The following is a 21,655-nucleotide window of genomic DNA, read 5'->3' as shown; positions in this document are numbered from 1 at the left end:
GATAAATTACTACTCCCTTCCTGAATCCCTTCTGGAAAAACACAAATATACCCCAGAGTTCAGAAGTGACACACACAAATTGTGCTGCCATACAGCAGAACGTTTACAGGATAACAGACATAACATGACAATGAGGAAGTGCTCCAAGATCTCCATCCCACCTCAGTACACAGATGTGTTGTGGCTTTGAATCCTCAGATAAGCAGATGTTATAACATTTAAAAATGTTCATCTTCTGAAAAAAGATAAACACACAGCTACATGCCCACCATTAAGCCTCAAACTTCAAAAACATAAAATTGATGAGCGTTATGTGCCAAATTCGCTTTAGAAATAGCTTGTGTTATGCACTTTTCCTGCGGCAAATATATTCTATGCCAGGTTAGTTCCATTAGACACAAATATGTGCCTGCACAGATACCCTATGGTGGCAAACGGAGCAGGTCTCTTGGCCCCTGCGTTCATCTGTCCACAACAGTCTCAACCTCTACTGCATAGGAACAGCTGTAAAGGCCAGACCAAAGGTCCATCTGTCCTGTATCGTCTGTGCACCTCTGACTATGAGGCACTGGTATACACTGTGGATGCACAGTGGATGCATCAAGTGAGCCTTCCCCATTATATCCTCCCAGATCCGGCAAAATAGAAAGGAAAAAAACAGAGACACCTGTTTATCAGAATGGATAACTTTTAGGTTTGTCTAGTTTAGAAAACGTAGTTATAGAAAGCCAAAATTGTTTGTGCCGAGTTACTGATTTTTAACACAGTTAGACTTGTTTCTATGAAAATGGATGATTCAGCTGATGGAGCAAAACAAGTCAGTGGCTCTCTGGACATCTACACAATCAAAGCCTGCAGCTGCAGAGGACGAAGTTTTCTTTTGACTGATCCAGCACCTGTAAAAAATCTTACTAATATCTAGAATGATTCATTCTAATGGATTTGCCAAGCAAGAGCCCTTATCTGGAAATAGCATACTACATGAAATCAAAAGGGATAAAGTATGCCACTACTAATCAGATACACAGCAGAACCTGAACTCCTTTTAAAGCAACTGATTTCTTACAGCATCTGCTGGACAGCTGACCTACCTTTCTGATGATCTAGGGCTGCGAGATGCCAGCTACAAGGCATTTAGTGAAATAAAGGGAAGGAATCTTCCCTGATATTAAAGGATTGCTGCTTTTTTTTTTGTTGTTTGCATTTAAATGGATGCTATTTAAAAGCCTGTCTTCATGGGCAAGTATTTTTATTCTAACATGTTTAGATTTGGCATAGCCCCCAAAACCAACAAATCATTACCACTAGCCTTCTTGAAACCATTCTTTTTCCTCATAAGCCATCTCTCTGCCAACAGAAAAACCTGCAGAACTAAAACAAAGCAGGAGAAGAAACAGATGTCTCGGGCCTATCACTAAGCACAGGCTCTAGGCAACGTGAATGAATGTCCCATTTGATAAAGAAGCGTAAGAACAGCAGCAAATGCTGCTTTCTGGAGATATCATCTTCTCATTTTTTTCCCTCTGTCAAGCCCTATAGTATTAGTTGTTCAGGCATAATACAAAGTATTGTACATAACAGGGTTCAGGACTACAAGCCAACCCAAACTGTCCAGGCTCAGACACTTACTTGCTTGGCAAGTTATTTGAAGATACTCAAAAGGATGCAGATTTACACATCTCTAGGACCCTCCTCTCATTCATCTAATGTTCAACAAGAAAGAGAATAGAAACAATTGCTGGTTTGATTCTGCCTAGCCGTTCGGGGTTGCCCTTCATGCTCTGAAGGAGTGCATTTTGTGGAAAGGGTGAGAGGGGGTGCAGTTCCCAGTGCATGTGCTCCTTACCATGCAGTGCAGTCATGGGGAAGAGCACACATCTGTACACTTCCCTCTCAAGCGTGGCTTTATCTGCTCCCATTGGCAGGGGCTTTACACTGAAAAGCCAAAACAGAAAAGATGTGATTTTCAAGCAGTGAAATCGATTTGATGCTGAAGAAAGATGAATTAGACCTACTGCATTTATTGAAAAAACATGTTCTAAAAAAAATAATCTGTATTTGCGTTGCTGAACTTCTCAAGAATACAGTTCAAGCAAAGAACACAAAGCAGCAATTATTAGACGCCAATACTCCAGCTGCTAGGTGAGTGCATGTGTTTACATAGCATTGCGTCTGTCCTTGCTAAGCCAACACTATCAGACATTTCATGACAGTTTCAGTTGCTGGAGTAATTGAGGTGTTGCTATTTATTTAGGATTCTGACAACTGGAACAAGCTCTTGTGCCTCCTATCAGACACCAATAAGCAACCATCACTTTGTGCTCCATAGCAGAAGTCAAATGATGCCTGACCAAGTCTCCTCTTGACTGTGTACTATATAAACCAAATGTTTCAAAAGAACAGGTCTTTGCAAGACTTAAAAAAAGCATGGATCAAGGTATTTGTTCTAGCTTGTATATCCTTCTTTTAAACACTGCTATTATCTTTCAGAATTACGCTGTTATTGCTCAGATAATGCTCTCCTTTTCCACTCTCCAGGCTGAGCTCAGAAGGTTTTAAGAGGCTTCTGTCCATTAGGACTCTCTTCGGTACAAGAGGGTATTAACAGGGCTCCTGCTTCAGCATACAGGAAAGCAGGAATTCCTGCTGGATGTGCTTCAGGCAAAGTTTGAGTAATGGTCACTGAAGACAAAATAAGAAACTAACGATCAGATGAGAAAAATCAAATCCTCCTCTGTGCATGCGTGTGTCTGTGTGTTTTTCTCTCTCCATAGCACAGAATCTTGGATCCTAACTCAGGCAGCTCAGTAAGATGAGATGGACTGTAACTGCTCTAGGGCAGGTCCTCTATCTTAGCATCTCCATGTCTTCAGCTTGTAATCCAGCCAGGTGACTCAAGCAGAGGCCTGAGGACAAAGGAAGGAACGCTCCATGGCCTCATGAAACAGTTAGCTCTCGGAGAGGAACAAACAGGTCTATCAGGATTCAAATCAGTTTTAGCCTTGGTGTGTGAACAGGCAAAAGAGCATTCAGGGAAGGGCAGCTTTTTTTACAAAAGCACAAAATCCTTCCAAGTCAAAGGCAAAGGCTAGTTGTTTATGACAGTGGACTTCCCTCTGGAAGAGTCATTATGAACAGTGTTAAGGCAGCAAATCACAGCTTACAAATTCAAAAGCAAAAACTCATTCAAGGAAAAAAAAAATGCCTTTCCATACATGCTTGTGCATGTTATCAGCAAAAACAGAGAGGCTATGGGTCCAAATAGCTGTTGTTCCTCCTGCGACTTGTTACTCTGGACTCACATTCTGCAAGAGCACTGACATTCAGCAGGAAGCGAGGCCAGCTGGCCTCCCCTTCCCTACTGCTGCTGTTGCGTCACCACCCTGACCATTTTCAGCGCCATCTCTCCTTGATCAGATGGTACCTAGCACAGAGATAAGAGCACAAGGTAAGCAGCTGCCATAAGGAAGCAGAGAGCAAGCATATATGCATCTTCACTTTTCTTGCTGATAACGGTGCATCCCACTCCATTATTTACCATGTGCCCAGCCTTAAGAATCCAGAAGAAAGCGAAGTTCTCATAGGCCTTGTGGAAAGCAGCTGTCTCAGTGGATTCTGGAGACACATAGAGTGCCTTCCACCTCTGCTGGCTGAACTGGTTCAAATTCGGCCATTTCAGTTTCCGGATCCAAGCCTCCTGGCCTGTTAGAGAGAAGAGAGATGCTTGATTACACCAATACTGACATAGCAACTTGGGAGTCCCAGTTCAGCTGGATGCCCACTGTACCAGATACCAATACAGCAGAGTCAGTGGGAAGTCTCTGTATGCTCAGATTCTAAAAATAATTTTGCTATGTCTACAGAAACAACCAAGGCTATGTTCAGGACAAGCTGAAACAAACCAATGGAGGGAGAAGGGAAAAAGCAAACAGTGAAGATTTAAGTGAAATGCACTTATGATTGCACAAGTTGAACATGTGCCTCAGAGGTTCTGCAGCTCCCACATTTCTGACATGTTTTGCTTTACTCCTTAATCACCTTGAATGTCCTGCTATGGAGAAGGATCGGCCACACCAAGTCCCCTTCTTAGAGATCTGAAGAGACACTGCTTCTCTATTTATTAGTCAGTCATACGGAGAGACCGGAAATTTTTCTGTTTTCAGGTGCTGGCTAGAAAAGGTGGAGGTCAAGACAGGAAAAAGCCCCAATTCCAAGGACAATTCCAAGGGGGACAAAGCTTTAGCTTACCTCTGAACTACTGGAAGAATTTACATGTTAACTGCAACTCAATTTTAGCTCAGTCTGTGACTGCAGATTATTTAAATCAGTAAGAAAAGGTGAATGGAAGAGAGCGCGGCAGTCTTGCAACATAAAGCATTTCAGCAACCTTTGGCCTGGCTCCCAAACTGCCACTTGATCAAGCCTGTCCCTTGCTGCTTGCAAGATGCAAACAAAGTCCCTGAGTGGCCAAGTCGTGCAGGAGCCTACAGGTTACTGAGCAGCAGGTGTGACCGCTCTTCAGCTGCGCCCTCCCTGATTAACTACCAACACCCTTGTTCCACCTCAGCTGGCACCATGCTCTGCGGCAGGCCACTAGGTTGTGTTGTGCACAAATCTACAGCAAGGCATGACCTCTGCCCCAGAGAACAGGATCTTCAAGGCACAGCAGGAGAGAGGATAATCGCCATGTATTTATTCATCTATCCTCATTCTTCATTTATGAATGAGCATACATATATATGTGTCTACCCAGAAGAACTATGTGAATTATTAGCTACCTACTTACTTACAGGCTTCAGTAAAACAAGCAATTAGTGATGTTGCAGATCTGTTTCCCAACAGTATAATGGAGGTAAAGGGATCACCTCTGAGAGAGATGTAAACAAAACATCCTAACAGCTGCTAATTTGTGACTACTATTTAAGTGTTGCCAGTAAGATAAGAGATTTCCACAGAAGACTGCAGAGATCCCGGTACCAATATTACCGGCAACTTCACATTCTACTCGTCACCTGTTCCCAACCCCAGTCAAGAAGTCCCTTACCCATGGTGTCAACAATGAGATCCAGCTGCCCGTTATACACCGTAACATTGACATTGGCTGCCAAAAGCTGATCAACAATATCAATGACAGGTTTCATGAAGTCCTCAGCCATGTTCTGAAAGACTTCTATGGACTGACCTGGTTGGAACCAAAAAGATGACAAATTTTAACTGATGAAGAATGCCATCCCCAAGCTGGGACAGAAGCAGCTGGCTAAGGGTTCTAAAGTGCAGTTCACAGCTGCACAGAAACCAGTTGTAGCCCAAAGGGGCAGCCACTGGTTTATCCATCTGAGGAACTAAAGAGGACCAGAAAGCAGCCACGCTCCCGCTGGAGCTCACAGACAGCACTGCAGCTTCTGCCTCCTGTTACGCACATACAGGGTGCTGGCAGCAGGCTTTAAGCCTTCCTTCCTGTTTTACACCCTCCCCTCCCCACCATGCAGCATTACATGATACCAGATTTCTGGCAGAGAAACCAACAGGGATTTTAGAGTGCACGAAAGACAAACCAGCTGCTGAGATACAGAGGATCTTCTTCCTCCCCCTGTATTTTTAGCTGCTTCACTAGACATAGATACAGAATCAGAACCACATCTGCTGCCATGGGCCTGCCTCATTACGTGTTATTTCTGAGAATAAGACCTCTTCTTAGGCCCAAGGATAATGACAATTGAATGTGATTGCTTACTACAGTAACGTATCTTCCTACAGACTGTGATATTGTGAACAGCAATAACAGACTCATTAGATGCACACTAGCAGGCAGGAAAGTACCTCCCCATTTCACACAGTCAGGAATAATTTTTAGCTTCTTTCTGATGGGTCCATTCATCAATTCATTTAGGCTGTCCTTATGCATATTTCTGACATGGCGTTGGTAAAGTCCTATTGAAAAAGAGAGAACACACTGATTATCAGCACATTTAAGACAGTCATCCTGCGTAGGTAACAATTTTCAGTGTTACAGTCACAGCCAACTCTTTTCTAATGAAAATACAACATCAGAGAGAGATTTGCTTGTTTCTACTAGAAACCACTGAAGTCACCCCTTATGTAGGTCAGGGGATGATATGGGAAAAACCCAACCACCCGTTTCTGCTTTTGGCTAACACAGCACTTTTTCAGGGGATCAGCTTCTGCTTTAGACACGGTTTCTTCTCAACAGAGCAGTTATTTTTGAGCTGCAGTGCTTTAGTTTTGGGAGGTAACTGTGCCACTCACCTTCCCTGCTGAAGCCAACAAAAAGAGATAAAGAGTTTGGAAGAAATTCTATACATGTGTTTTTCACATTGATGCATAAACGTCATGGAACAAAAGAGTCAATCAGACTATCTATATTGATGAGATGTTTTTGTGTCCTAGCTTGAAGACAGAAATGAGAGACATTAAGAGGAAGTAACTTAAAGGTCATAAGACTTTGCTGCAATTATACTGACTGCTTCCTTTGCATAATTTGTGCAGGATGAATAGGTGGAGGTGTAATCTATAGAAAGGTTGTTCCACATTCCTATTTAACCCTATTTATGCAAGAGCAAACAAGTTCTGCTCAGGAGAGTATCAGTATTGTTCGGATCTGAAGGCCCCATTTTAAGGATGTGCTAAATTGAGGCTGTTCCCACTGTCAGAGCTGGAGGTATATAAATGCAAACACAGGGCCTCAGAAGCTCAAGTACTTAAGTACAACTTACTGAGATGGAGATTTCCTTGTTCATTTGATTTCACTTCTGGAACCTCCTTAGTCATGATGTTATAAAAGTTCACATTGTCTGTGTTCTGAAAACACAAGATAATTTCAGTAACACTGTAAAAAAACATTTCTCAGATATGAGGAACAGACTATTCTGAAAAAAAGAGGGGTAAGTAAATACTAAATAAAGGACCCTGTGATGTGGCATTTCACCTACATGTCAGGAAGATACTTATGGAAAAAACTTTGGTTCTACGTGTGCTTTGAGAAGTAGGGAAGAGGTTTCTCAAGTCTTTATTGTTCGCACATGGGTTGTGCCAGAGATGCTGTTTACTTCTCTGAAGCGGACGTGAAGCTACAGGAAGCCTGACACCCTGCAGATTCTCATTACTCATGGAGGGAGCTGCAATGCCAGATGATGCTTTGACATGGTCTCTTCTGCCAGACCTAGTCTCACCTGATGCTGCCTGTTGCTCAACATCCTCCCAACCTACAACCCTTCAAAACCCAAATTGCTTCCTCAAGAACATGGTGATAGGCATCAGCCACCCCTCTTTGGAAATGCCGACATCTGGATGCAACCAAGAATTGAAGAATAGCAGCTCTGATGCACATACCAGGCTGCCTGCATAAAAAGGACAAGTATGATCAGTGCTGCCATAAGAGTAAGTTACTCAAGATCCCTGAAGCCTGGCTTTATTCAATTTTTGAATTTTTAAAAGCTCTGATGCACAGAAAACAGCAACCCTAAAAGAAATGAAGTGCTTGTACCCTGACAGCAATACCACAACTGGGAAGATAAGATAAACAGACTTAAGAAAGGCAAAATAGGAACCATAAGTTCCTTCCAAACAGTAAGTGAAACCAACTATTTGCAAGGCATCGTTAAAAAAAAAAAAAAAAAAAGAGCGAGAGCAACAAAAGGAAGCAGATCCAGATTCATCTTTCTGAGGAAGCCAGAGCTTTACTTGTACTAAAACAACAGAAGAAAGAATGAGATTTTTGAGCAACACTTCAACGGGAAAAATGAGTAAAACTTTACCTATCTTTTAAGCTGGAACGTGCTAAGTAACAAGATGCAGTAACCCACAGTAACAGAATGTAACTTGAGGTTCCTTTCCATCCTGTGCACCTACTATGGTTCTTTAAACAGAGATCTATGCTTAACCTGAAATTTGTGTCTTGCTTCATAGTTTTCAATATCCAAAACAAAGCTTTCAAGGAGACACAGCTCATTTAAGTTGAAACTGAGTTCTACAGAAATCAATGGGACTAACTGCACGCTAAAAATTAAGGATCTACTTAAGTGATGTGCCAGGTTGAAGCCTTGATGCAATACTGCAAGCCCGTATGGGTTGCCCTACCCACTTCCTCTTAAAATCGCACAGTGGTGCGCTGCAAACAAACAGCTCTTTTACATCAGCACTGTGATAAAACAAACACTTCCAAAAATTACTAGATGGGGTGCTGGAGAATTCATGTCAGCCCAGTGCTCACAGAAAGGATAACCTGAAGTTCTGTGCCTCCCCAGGCACCAGTTAGATACTAATGCTGGTCAAAGATCTCACCTCTTCAATGATATCTTCAGCCTTGCCCCAGAGCTCAGTGGCCAGCCCATACTGATTTTTATTTATTGCATCCATTATTTCTTTGGCAACACCAGTCACTTCTGCTAGACCTTTATCATCAAGGAGAGACTTAAAGACAAACACAAAGGAGGACAGCTTTAATTGTAATTTCACATTCATTCCTCACTGACAGTTTCCATGCTTTCAAGGTGTTATTCCAGCTAAGAGCTAACCTTAAAAATCACTATACTATCCATTTATACTGCATGGCAGTACAAGTAGTCAGGTGAGGACTGAGGTTAAGAAGGTACTTACAGTGCTGTAAAGGTAGGGCCCCCAAGACAGCACAGAGTCTAAAGAAACAGAACAGATTTCAAACATTGCTTTTGGTTTTGACATATGTTTTCCTATACTGTAGCAAGAATGATTGTAACCATATATGGAGACGAACTAATCAGTAAAGAGGTACTGTCAGCTCAGTTTAGCCCGAAGGTTACGTACCACAGAGCAGGTTCTTTACAAGTCCTGAGAACAAATAAAAGCATTGCAATGTCATTCAGCCCCTAAACATTAATCAGTGAAATTTATTTAAAGCAACAGACATGTTCTTACCAAAATGTTCTCAACCCAACACTGCAGCACATTGCCAGAACATGAGGAGAGATCTGACAAGTGAACGGGCTTTGTCTAAACTGATCTGTTTGCAAAAGTTATAGTGGAAATAAACTTAGATATAAAACAGATTTGTTTTATAACAAGTTTGTTTACAAGGTCTCAGGGATCAGCTGATAGGAGACAGACAGGTGTTTGCTTGATACTGTCCCATGCTGCAAAGAATTGTGAAGCCTGCCCTTGCTAATCTTGTTGAAGGATCAAGAGTCCTTTAATTTGTTTCTTGTCCTCCACCAGACACACACTGTCTCTCTTCCAAGTCTGAGAGCACATCAGTTCCTCAGCACAAGGTCTTCTTGTGAAAAGAAAGAGAAAACCTCAGTTGAGGTTTTGTCAATCATTCGGTGGCCACATTTTAAGTGCAGTACTCTTACCAAAACACCTCAGAGGCTGTAGAGATGTACAGGGACATTTCACCACCACCCCTCTTCAAACGCAAGTATACTCCTCGCTGACTTTTTTTATTTTTTACTCTCTGACTTTTCATAATCTAGGTACATTCTAAAGGCAGATTCTTCAATCACAGCTTGCAGTGTTGAAGTATTTCTTTTTGATTTACCAGACTCACTAGAGATTTAATTCAGTTAAGGCAGTACTGGCATTTTTGACTCTAGGTATCCATGGAATTATTAAAAACCAACACAACAACCACCTACCCACGGTATCCATGGAACGATTTAAAACCAACACAACAACAAATACCCACCCACAGTCCGAGGATTTTAAACGTACCCAAAGGAGAAATCCACGAGTCTCCAAGAGCAGCCCCCATAAAATTGCACTTTATGGTCCCTTTTTGAACAGCCTTGGTGAGCAAGAAGGAAAACAAAACCAAACAAAAATAATCAACTTTTAGTTAAATATTCGTGACTCTAGAACCAGTTTCCTTTAAGTGAAAAAAAGAAGTAGCAGGCTGAATTAGGCAACAGGGACAGTGTATTTCAGGAAATATAAGTACTTGCAGACCACCACACTTTAAAGTAAAAAGTGAGCTACATCTTCCAACTGCTCACCTCATGCAGCTCTAAAGCGATGCCAGCAGCCATTTTACCTCCATAAGACTCGGAAAATATGTAGAATGGGATGGTCTGGAGAGAGAGAAACCACACAATGAACCTGTTGGGCAGAGGACAGAAGATACCTCCAACCATCTCCTACATCCCACAGAGCCCAGGCACTGGCTGCTCACCTCTCACTAACAATTACTGGGTATTTTTCTGATTCTAAGCTGCAGATAAGATTTCTGTAACGTCCTGGTGTAATCACCAGGGTAAATTTTGAAGCAGGCACTTCAGTATTTGGAAGTAGAAACAGCAGTGATTCTTTATGCTCCTCTGATCACACGACAGACAATAATCCACGCCATTGCTTATCTAGCATCAGATTCAAGATACAACTTCTGAACTGTGAGAAGTAAGAGGCAGTGGTTATACCTGCACTAACTCCCACCAACTGCATGCTACCTAGTAGCAAAACCTGTTCACCAATTGTTTTTGAGACCTGTTTAAAAGCAAAGAAAAGATATGATTCTAACCAAGAATTCAATTCACTTACCTGGAATTCTGTTCTATGTGTGAAGAATTCTCCAAGAAAAACCATCATATCAGAAACTACCGTGGTAAGGTTTTTGGCAAACAAGCTGCAATCATCCACATAACTGAATCCAGTTCCCACAGGATTATCCACAAACAAGATACTGGCTGCCTGCAACTGTACAAGCAGAAAGAAGGTTTGTATGAAAACTCAGTTCAGCACCAGCAAAAAACTTAGTTTTGATGGTACAAATAATTCACTGAGCCACCAAATCTCTGGCCCAGAAAGAACTTGCCAAAAAATTAGGTGCAAGTCCAAAGAGAGAATGGTAAAGGTGAGACTTGTCATCAGAATGTAAAATAAGAGGGTTTTCTTTTTGGGGGTTTTGTGAAATCACTACAGTAAATGCTACAGTTGTACAGTTGCAAGTGTACAAATAAGATCAGCAGATCAGCACACAGCTAGCATGGCTCAAAGCAGTAAGGCTCACAAATAAAGAGGTACAACATAAGGTCTTTCACTTTGCTCAGCCTGCAACAAGAAAGGCACCCAAAAAATCCCAGTGATCCAAAGGCAGATCACCCATACGATCTAGGGAACTCCAAAGGAGTTAGACCACTGGTAGCTCAGAAGACAAATAGATTTCATTAAATAAACTTCCACCCTCGTAGGCAGCTGCAATTTGTTTTCCCTTGAAGGCCATACTGGAAATGTAATTATGAGCCATTGCTTATATGTTGCCAGCCATCCAGAAAAACCGCTATGACTGTAGGCAATGAAGCTATGACCTGAAATAACATCTTTCTAGAATTTCCTTGCTCTCAGTTTCCCAGACATCTGCAATTCACAAGTCCATGGAACCCCAGAGATACTCCATCAAATCAAAATAATAGGTCTGTTCTTCATTTCTTAACAATGCTATTCCTCTAAGCCAATTTATTAGCCATGCTATTTTAAGATGAAATCTTAAGAGTTCTGTTGAACTTTAAATGAAAACTGTTCTTTGCATTTTTGCATAGCAATCATGTGCTTGCACAAGCAACAAACATCTGCAATCAGTAATTATACTATACCCAGGTTGTATTTCTTCGTTTCATTTCTTTGTCTAACGGACCAATTTCTTCAAAGTTCCCAAACCCACAGCCTGAAGCTCCTGGACCTCCCTGTGGGGAAATACCAAGTGACAAATAAGTTAAAAGGCAGCATGGTATAGATATGACAGACAGGACAAAAATATAAGCAAACCAGTTAAGTAGAATGACAAGATTATAAATTTTTAAAAATGGCTTTTGCACTACATTTTAATTTGCAAAGCAGGCTTTGTTCCTCATCATCTTTCATTTATGTGTACACATGCCATTTCTGAAAGCAAGAATTAACAGAGAAGTAATTGCCCACTTGTGAAAGCATCTAATGAGTTGCATGCTGTATGAGTGCAGTTTGAAAACCCTTCCCCTTATTCCCTTAATACCAAATTTAGAAGTCAGCTACCTACAGAGGTTTGCAAGTCATTAGTTTTATCAGCACGTACAGCGCATGCATTTCGCTCTGAAGAAATAACCAAGAAAGAAAAAGACCAAGTCATCAAGTGATTATATTCAACATTATCTTCTGAAATGTCACGCTGGAGGTGAACGTGGAGCACACGCCACTGCCTTTTAATCAAGCTGTGACTGAATGCAACCAATCTCTAAACAATCAGAGTCTCTCTTGTTTCCACATAGAAATCTTTCTAAATCTCTGATTATTGTATCGATTCTCTCTCTCTAAACCTTGTCTAGACTGTAAGCTCTTCAGGAAAGGAGCTGTGACGCTACAACGTACTTGTAGTGTCTGGCACAGAAAGCACTACTGTAAAGATAAGAACAACTTCTATTTCTGCAATTTAGCTTGGTGGAAGGGGAGCAGTTGAGGACACCCTGCAACTGCAGAATGATATTTTCATTATTTCTTCCTAACCTGAATACCTCACTCACAAGGTGAATCATTTAGAATCAGACGATTTTGAGTCCTGTTTCTGTAGAGAAGCAATATATCTACCAGACTGAACTGGAAAGAATTACCGGTTTTAAGCATCTTTCACCAAACCTTACCTGAAGCCACAAGATGAGAGGCAGCTCTGTGAAGTCTTTGGTTGGGTTATCTGCATAGTAGAGCCACCAGAACATGTGGGCCTTACTTCGCACTTGCACGTATCCCCATAGCTCTTTGGGTTCTTGGGATTGCCTCAAAACTACACCTTGTGGGGGAAATAAAAATCAAAATCAGCTGGTTAAAAAGGCTCTGCTTTGGACTGCCCACCAGATTTGTTCTAAAATGTTACATTTCCATCTTGGGTGTGATAATTAGAACTACTTCCATTACAAAAAATTACTGTAAGAAACCTGCCTATACTTACACCCACACACAGAGCTGAGTTATCATCAATGAATGAAGTTAAGCGTGTAATTAAGTGCTTACTTATCAGCGCCTGACCTTACAGCTGCTGCCGAAATGGCAGCCTGACAGCTCGGATAGTTGGTGGTTTTTTTCTATCGGGGAAACATCTGAAGTTTTTTTCAAGGCCTGGGCTGGAAGCACAGCCCCACCAGGCACGATGGGGTAACTCACACCAGTTTCAGGATCACCAGTGGTGCTCCTTCAGGGGTCCGACACTCTGATCTTAGTCCCTGGGAGGATCAAATCATTTCCCAGCCCCCAGGGGAGCGCTGGGCACACAGCGAGGCCGCTGCTAAATGAACCCAGGAGCCAGCACCAAACTCAGGTCGGTAGAGTCTCGTCGACTTGAGCAGCCAGCCTCCTCCGTCCGGGCCACGGCCGCTTCCCCGGAACAGATCCCTGATCTCCCGGACCGTGCCCGCAGGGAGCAGCCCCCGGGGAAGCAGCAGAAGCTGCCCCCGTCCGACCCTCGGGGCGCGGGCACGGCCACGGCCACGCTGGCTGCCCAGCGGGGACCCCGGCGGGGGGGGCTGCCCCGCTGGAACCCGAGCTCCCACGTTCCTGCTCCAACAGGGCTCGCCGGGGCTGCGGGGAGCGCGGACCCCGGTCAGCCGGGGCGGGAGGGGGCGGCTGCCCAGGCCGCGGGACCCCCGGCACAGCACGGGCCCGCCCCGAGCCCGCCCTGCCGCCGCCGGGCCCGCACCCCCTTCGCCGCTCCCGCCCGGCAGCGCCCCCGGCGCGGCTGGGGACCCCCGGCGGCTCAGCCCGGGCCCGAGGCCGCCGCTCCGGCACCGCCCGAGGCACGGCCGCGGGGCAGAGCCCCCCGCCCCCCAGCCCCGTACCTGCGGCCAGCAGCGGCAGCACCAGCGGCAGCACCAGCGGCAGCACCAGCGGCAGCACCAGCAGCAGCACCAGCAGCAGCGGCAGCACCGGCGGCGGCGGCCCCATCCCGCCAACAGCTCGCGGCGCCCGCGGCGTCACGTGCGCGGGGCCCGGCCCGGCCCGGCCTCGCCCCGCCCCTCGGGGGCGCGGCCACAGCTCGCGCGCCTCCCGCCCTTTTTGTCCCGCGCGCGGCGCCATCGCCCGCCGGTGCCACCGCGCTCCCCCCCAAAGATGGCGGCGGCCGGCGGCGGCCCCTTACGGCTGCGGCTGCTCTTCGACTACCCGCCGCCGGGCAGCCCGGGCTGCGCGCTGTGCTGGCTGCTGCTGGAGCCCGGCCAGGTGCGCCTCGTCACCGACCTCGTCAGCCTCATCCGCCACCGCTTCGGCTTCAGCCGGCGGGCCCGCCTCAGCCTCTTCCTGGAGGGCGCGCTGCTGCCCCCGACCGAGAGCGCCCGCCTCGTGCGGGACAACGACTCGCTCCGGTACGGCGCCGGGGGGGGGGGGGGGCTGCCGGGGCGGGGGGTGTCCCCTCGGCGGCTTGAACCGCGGGGAGCGGGGCGTGCGGGCCCCGGCGCTCCCCATCGCCTCAGGGGCGGCAGGAGCGCGCTGCCGCCGGCCCGCGCGGGCCTCGGGGGGATCCCCGCGCCGTCCTCTGGCGGGCGGCGCATCCCCAGTATCCCGCGTCCCTGAGTGTGCTGACGTGTAGGAAAATGGTGTTAATTACCCTTAATAGCGGCTTTGGCTTCTTGGTGTTTTTTCTTTGACAGAGTCAAACTGGAAGAGATAGTTGCAGAGGATTACAAAGAGACAGATGATGGCTTCTCTTACCTGCCAAAAGACAAAAAAAGGCGAAGGCAAAAGGAGGAGGAGGAAGAAGAATTATCTATAAATGAAGATGATGGGCGTAAAAGGGAAAAGAAAAAGAATAAACATAATCCTGAGCATTCCTCTTGTAGGGAAGAGGCCTCTGTAGATATTTGGGAGTCTCAAAAAAGGTACAAGAAAAGAAAAAAAAAGGAAGAAGTTAGTGGAAGAAATAAACTCACAGGAGGTAAGGAAGAGAGCTCTACTGACCAATCTAAAAAGCTTAACAAAAGGGAGAGGGAGAAACAGTTGCCAACAAAAAAGAAGGATGAAAAGCAGACACAGGCAGCTGCAGCAAAGATGGCTTTAGAACAGGCAAATAAGAGCTTGTCTCTAAATTCTAGTGACAGTAACACAAAAAAAACCACAACACAGTGCAGAAAAAAGAGGGTGGGAACTTCAGATTCCTCCAGCACATCAACTGACAGTGACAACAGTGAATTAAACGTAAAGCAAAATAAATTTTCTTGTAAACCTGTAGTGGCAACGCTTCCCAAAGACAAATTCCAAGCTGCTGCAAATTCTAATGTGAAAACTGTTGCTTCTAATAAAGTGACTGTAAAGTCTAACGCTGGAAACTGCACTAAGACTGCACTTAGTAAAAATGCTCAAAAATCCCAGTCCTCGAGTTCAGATTCTGACTCGAGTACAGAAGATGAGAAAGTGGCAACAGCACAAGACAGTACTGCGAAGAAGTCACCGCCTAACAACGCGGCAGCTGTAAAAACCAGTACCACCAAGGCTCCCAAAGCAAAGACCTCCTCTTCAGAGTCTGATAGTTCAGATTCAGAAACACTTGTTATTAAAAAATCCACAGCAAATGCTGGACTGAGTAATTCCATAGTAAGAAACTCTATTAAACAGTCCCCAACCAGTATTCAAGGACCACTTGCCAGCCCAGGCCGTGGAAAGGGGCGTGGAACAGGAGAGGATAACTTCTGGAGAGGACCTAGGGGCCGTGGGTTTCGTGGGATGATGAGGGGCCAAGGCCATGGGAGAGGAGCAAACCCCAACTTCTTCTATAACTACAGCAGTGAAGGCCAGAAACAGAGGCAGTTAAATGAAACTGCGACAAACACTTCTGTTCTTGTCCAGGTGAGTGACTTGCGTAGTCATAGGTCACCTTTCTCTTGCAGCTGTAACTACGAAAAATGTATAGGATGAGAGTAATTCCTAAAACCAGAAATAGATTAGTAGGATAAAGGTTGATCTTAACTTAGTAAATCTGATACTGTATCTCCATTTAGCAGTGTGAGGAAGTGATTGTATTATATATCTCATAACAAAGCACTCTTAATATGTACCTTACTCTTCTCAGAACTGCTTACAGTCCATACAGCATAAACATTGCCTCTTGTTTTTATTAATACCGTAACTAAAAATCAACGGCTTTACTGTTTCTTTCACAGAATCCTGTGGAGGTCCCCAAGAGAAACTATAGTGTGTTACCTCTTCTAGCTGCTCCACCACAAGTGGGAGAAAGAATTGCCTTTAAGGTAAAGAACTTGTGGAATAGTGAATGTTGGTGGGCTAAAGTTGTTTCATTTGGGCCACTGCAAGTTTTGCAGGACACGCTACTAATAGCATAGTCCTTACAGCTAAAAGCTTACACTGAACTTAATCTTACATTGTTCTGGGACCGTTATCCTAGAAGCGTAAGAGTTAGGAAGTGGTCTTCATCCCACTTAATTGTTCTTGTAAAAAATTTTGTCTTAAGCAGTTCAGCACATGCCTTGTGTCAGATGTTTGTAGGCATCTCTGAAAGCATTCACAGCTCTTTTGCTGTCTGTCTAACCTAATAGTTGCCCATACAACAGAAACTGTTAACAGTTTTTGTTGTTGGCTTTAAAAAATTCTCTTGTTGTAAAGCCTGACTTTGATTTTTAGGAAGGTTTGGAGGAGGTGCGTAAGCTCAGTGCATTTCTTTAGACTTCTTCTATTTGTGTAACAGAAAGAAATGTTTTCTCCAGTTATTTCAGTGTGCGTTTCCACATACATTTGTATAGTGACTCTTTTAGCTAGCACACAGGTCAGTTCACAAATAACAGAATTTTTTGGTTCACCTTCACAAAGTCTCTCTCTAATGTGGGCATATTTTCAAGGTTTACATTTAAACAGGAATGTCAGAAAGAAGCGTCTTGCCCCTCTCTTCCCAACACGCAAGGAAAGTCAGCATTAAAATGAGATGCTATAAAAAGGAAAAACCAAAAAATCTCGATGTTTTTTCTCTCTGTAGCATTTCTGCAATGCTATTGCAAATCTTACTGTACAAATAATTACATTTCACTGTCAAATAAAAGATAACTGCAGTTGAGGAGACTGGGATCCATCTCCTTCATCTCCTCTCACAGGCTGACCTGAACGTAGGTCAGTGGAGCAGTGAGTCCTAGAAGACAACCTGGGACTGTGACCGGCATTGGGATCCGGGAGCGGGAGACTTTGTTCTTGCACTTTCCCCTTGCTGAGGAAATCATGTCTGGGTATAGGTGGCATCATCGAGGGTCAGGAGAAGCTGTAATTTATTTGCATTTCTTTTGACAGCGCTTGGAACTAACGGCAAATTACAGTCCTGAAGTTTCAGACTATAAGGTACTGTTGTTCTTTCCTCCCTTAATTCACTTACAAAACTATTATAGGTCAGGTAAGGCTTAAATATTTTGAGGTTATGCAGTGTTTTTCTTCTCACCCAGTTGACTCCACTGGCTATTCCTGGTACAGGAGTAAAAATGAAAACTCTAGAACCCAAAACTAACTGAAGATTTGAAAGGTGTAGCAGTTGATTAAAAAAAACAACACAGGCGTCCTTAATGATCATTAATATTTTAGAGATGACAAACAAATGCCGCCCTTCAACCAGAAAAACGCAGCTGTGTTCAAGTCTGCTGCTGTTTGAAGTCAAGGCAAATTCTTGAAACTGGTACAAGTAAAATTTTCTAGCTATTTCAGATAACTTAGTTTCTGGATAAATACTGACTTAAACTACCAAGACAGTGACAATGAATAACTTCGGTTTATTGATGCCAGTAACTGCAGATTGCTGAGCATTAATACTCTGTCAGATTTTCCTATCTCTGTGTATAAACTCTGCAGACGGTTGTGCTTCCTCTAACTGTGATCAAGTACCGTGGCGGTTGTAAATACGGGATAGTTACCCAGTACTGAAGTGTATCTTACCTGATTCTTTTCTTGTTGTTTTATGAAGGAGGGAAAAATAATCAGTTGGAATGCTGATAAAAAACAGATTGAGCTTGAGATCCTTTCGTCATCACCAGCACAATGTATGTACCCTGGGACACCAAATGCTTGTGGGCATGTACGTCACTTGGAAAACAGCTAGTCCAAGGCACGCTTATGTTTCAGGAGTATTTCAAATTTCCTCCAGTTTGTTCTCAAAACATCCTTCCCAAGAAAGTATTTAAATGGAGATGTTCTAACACTTGCTAGTTATTTTAAAGATGCTTGTAGGTATTTACAAAATGAAATTTGTCCAGCCAATATGAAAACGTTAAAATCTTCATATGGAATTACACAGAGAAATTTTGATCATAATGCCATTCCTTGCAGGGTCAGGGAAGCCACTGTCTTCAGTGGATGTGAAACTGGGTCCCTGCGATGAGACAGTGCACTTCAGAGACCTGAAACTATCAATGTTTCTGAAATTGTGTGTGTGTGTATATAATTATACACACACTCCTATTGCCATTTAAGCCAGAATTCATGAATCATCACCATATGAGCATTTTTCTCAAATGTCGGCAGCATATTGTTGTTTAACTTTTTCATGCATATAGTCAGATAATTACCTGAATGTTGGTGTGTAGTAGTCGGTTCTGCCTCAGAATTTTTTGTTACAATTAGGAATGCAAACACTCAGCTAAGAAAACCAGCTGGTTTTCGTTAGCTTTCTAAAGATGGTAAACATTTAAACTCTTTTTTTTTTCTTTATAGTCAATGGGGTCTGTTTGTTTGTTTTTTAAGTTGCTAAAGAGCCAGGGAAATTTGATCTGGTTTACCAGTCTGCGGATGGAGCGGAACTGATAGAGTATGCTGTTCCTCAGGATACAAAGGTACGTGCTTGTCCTGCTTTGAGCCTGTTACAGGTTTTCGGTAGCTGACACATGCCTGCTTTATGACTCCGTTCATCTCAGTGAGATTCTCTTCATAATAATGCATCTGATTAAAATAAATGGAAGCAAAACCAACTCTTCTTTCTAGCAAGAATGTTAACTGTTACAAAAGAATCACTTTCTTGCATGTTCAAAGTTATCAAACTGTGTAACGCTTTGTTTTGGCTAATAAAATAGACAGTATCATGTGTAGATAGAGTATTGGTTCATATCAGGTTATTAATTTCACACACTTGGTTTTTTTAAACCTGCATTTTTCCTCACCCAGGAAGGATATCAGCCAGGTTGAGGTTCATCAAGACCGATGCATCACAGGAAGGATCTGTGATCTTTGTTCACTGGTGCTGTTCTGAGTCTAGACAAAGCGTAATGTAGGAGAAATTGCATCTGCCGTTATAGCCGGTGCATGCTAAGTCTTGCCTGCGTTTTGTTTTCAGATAACTGAACGTTGGGATGCACTGATAGAGCCAAGGCTGATTGTTGAGCCCCCAGTGAATGGATCCAGCATTGAAAATGAACACTGAACAATGTACGATGTGAAAAAATGTAAATAGTTGTATGGACTTGTTTTGTGAAATGCTGCCTTCTAGTTCTGAGGGCAGCAGATGCACTGGTGGATATTTTTAATAAATGGTTTAAAAAAGAAACTATGCCAAAAGAAAAAGAAACATTTTTTTTCTAGGATATGTTTTTATGTAATACAGGAATACAGTTTATTATGAGAACTCTTTAATATAGGTCTGCTGAGGTTTTTTCCTTAATAGAAGCTTAATAACAATTTTTATATCCTACTGCTGCAAGCTGTAAAACTGGAATGGTGTGATCAAAAAGATAAAAATACGACCTTGTATGGGCAGTAATGCCATTTAAATGCCTGGGTTTGGCTAGAGCCATGCAACTGCCATAGGTAGTTTGCTGTAGGGGTAATTAAACCCAGCGTTTAAAAATTAAATATAAATATTGTTGATGTGCATATCACTTCCTCTGCAGCTGCAGAGCATGATACAAATGTCATGACCTTGTGGTTATTTACAGGGTTTACCTGAACGTGTCAAGAAAAGCCTGTGGATTTCAAGCTTCTGTAATTTTGGGAGGCAGAGAAATAGTACTAGGAACTGTCAACTTCACCTAGAGCCTGTGGAATATAACATGAATTCCTGGCAAAAGTGTGTCCCAGTGTGTTAATCTGTGTAGGCTCTAAAAACCTGTTTGTTGGTTTGTTTTAAAGCAAACCTTTTTGCCCTTTTAAGTGCTGAAAGTTTCTTCTTTCTTTCTCAATAGCAGAATGGCTCGCCAGGTTCTGCGCTTCACCAGAGCACTGCGCTTCAGTGACATCTCTGCTAGTTACCAGCATTGAGGCAGCACCTCGTACCCATGAAGTACTTGCATCTTGGCAAGTCTTAAAATTTTAGATACTCCCTGTCCTGGGTAGTTGACTCTTAAACAGGAGACATGGAAAAAAGCCCCTAGATACAAACACATACCTGACAAACTGTATGTCATGGTTTAGCTAACATGTAGTCGTGACAAGGGCGTGACTACATTAAAATGCTGCACACCTTTGCATTACCTCTATTAAAATGTCTTGTTTGCAAAGGAATCATTTTTATATGAGTAAAACTAATCTGTGTATTGTGGTTCTCTTCAGTTGCCATTGTTTCATGCTAGTGCTTGTTTTTTAGAGAAAGGGATGGTTAGATTCATGTATCTATATTCTTGCAAACTGGGTAAAAAGAAAATTCCAGAGCTTCTAGCACAGTTGTGCTGAGCCAGTTGGGGTTATTGGAAAGACTTTTTTCTAAAGGAAATCATTAATTTTGTATTCTTAAGAAATTGCAGAAACAAAATGCAAGTATTTCACAGCATTTTAGAGCAGGATTCGCCTCTTGTTCCTTTGCCTACTGTGCGTTTGGGCTATAAATTAAATGGATACAGAATCCCTCTGGCTGTGACTTAACATGATGGTTGAAAAGAAACATACCTCAGAGAGAGGATGTTTTGAAGATACAATCTTGAGTTTTATTTATCCATTGTTACCAAGTTTGGGTGAAACTGCAGGTTTCAATGCAATTTTCAATTTCAACCAAATCAAGTAAACACAGGGTGAGGGAGCTGGCTGGCTGCCCCTCCTGTCACACCACCCACCTCTCGACAGCCACACACAGGTTCCTCATACCTGGGGAGCCAGGGCAGGGCCCAGGCGCTGCATGGTGAGAAATGTGGAACGTGCGTGTGAATCCCAGAAGCAGCTGGTGATGCTCTGAACAAACGCCCGTCTTTTGTGAGCCCCTTTGCTGGGGCAGCCCCACTGTCAGTCACGGGGGCTCCTTGCCACCCTCCTCTATGCAATTTAGCATTATGGGTTTGTTTAAAAAGCTTGTTAAAAGTTTTTGACGAGTTCTAGCCTCACGACTCAAAACGAGGATGTGTTTGAGCTGCGAGCCACAGGCCCAGCGGCACAACGTGCCACAGGCCCACAGCTGAGCCCCGGCAGGAGGCTGAAGCCAGAGCTGCTGAGCTGATCTTAGATCTGAAAGTTTGCTGCTGTGACTACAGACCTTGCAACTATACATACTGCTTGCTCTGTACGAATTTGGGGTAATTTATAATTCTGATAGGCAAATCATACCTACTTAAACCACTTTGAATATTAAATCCAAAAAAGGCAAAGATTACTGGAACAGCTGTCTCGATGTTTGTGCAGCCACATGTACATGAACCATTGATTCTGCTGTGCTTCTAACTTCCTGCTCTGACTGAGCAGCACTTTGAATCCGCACTCTCTGGGCAAAGGGATAGATTTAGCTCAGAACCACATGGAGAAGTTCTCAAGTAAT

At 43.6% G+C, this 21,655-nt stretch overlaps 2 protein-coding genes across 5 annotated transcripts; one reads left to right on the top strand and one right to left on the bottom strand.

Annotated features, from left to right (window-relative positions):
* Positions 1–2,001: 2,001 nt before the first annotated feature.
* SCPEP1 (serine carboxypeptidase 1) lies at positions 2,002–13,978 on the bottom strand. Of its 2 annotated transcripts, none has more exons than XM_055726406.1 (14): positions 13,862–13,978; positions 13,788–13,813; positions 12,600–12,745; positions 11,580–11,669; positions 10,528–10,683; positions 9,987–10,061; positions 9,706–9,778; positions 8,617–8,654; positions 8,302–8,430; positions 6,735–6,819; positions 5,821–5,931; positions 5,045–5,182; positions 3,539–3,702; positions 2,002–3,424 (listed from the first exon to the last, which is right to left on the bottom strand). In XM_055726406.1, exons 1-14 carry the CDS (start codon positions 13,891–13,893, stop codon positions 3,359–3,361), a joined length of 1,329 nt encoding a protein of 442 aa, XP_055582381.1. In that variant the 5' UTR covers positions 13,894–13,978; the 3' UTR covers positions 2,002–3,358. The 2 variants fall into 2 exon arrangements, with proteins under 2 accessions (XP_055582381.1, XP_055582387.1); XM_055726412.1 differs by having other exon boundaries at positions 13,788–13,808; positions 13,863–13,919.
* A 57-nt stretch (positions 13,979–14,035) lies between these two features.
* On the top strand, positions 14,036–21,564 carry COIL (coilin). Of its 3 annotated transcripts, none has more exons than XM_055726393.1 (8): positions 14,036–14,309; positions 14,595–15,786; positions 16,101–16,187; positions 17,233–17,280; positions 17,894–17,969; positions 18,670–18,758; positions 19,256–19,364; positions 20,100–21,564. In XM_055726393.1, exons 1-7 carry the CDS (start codon positions 14,059–14,061, stop codon positions 19,340–19,342), a joined length of 1,830 nt encoding a protein of 609 aa, XP_055582368.1. In that variant the 5' UTR covers positions 14,036–14,058; the 3' UTR covers positions 19,343–19,364; positions 20,100–21,564. The 3 variants fall into 3 exon arrangements, with proteins under 3 accessions (XP_055582368.1, XP_055582374.1, XP_055582359.1); XM_055726399.1 differs by lacking the exon at positions 20,100–21,564 and adding an exon at positions 19,854–20,079; XM_055726384.1 differs by lacking the exon at positions 20,100–21,564 and having other exon boundaries at positions 19,256–19,486.
* Positions 21,565–21,655: the final 91 nt, after the last annotated feature.

The sequence above is a fragment of the Falco cherrug genome, chromosome 1 (genome assembly GCF_023634085.1).
Source record: "Falco cherrug isolate bFalChe1 chromosome 1, bFalChe1.pri, whole genome shotgun sequence".
NCBI classification, from domain to species: domain Eukaryota; kingdom Metazoa; phylum Chordata; class Aves; order Falconiformes; family Falconidae; genus Falco; species Falco cherrug.
Note: the sequence above shows the minus strand (reverse complement) of the source record. Positions and strands in the feature narration are given on the sequence as shown.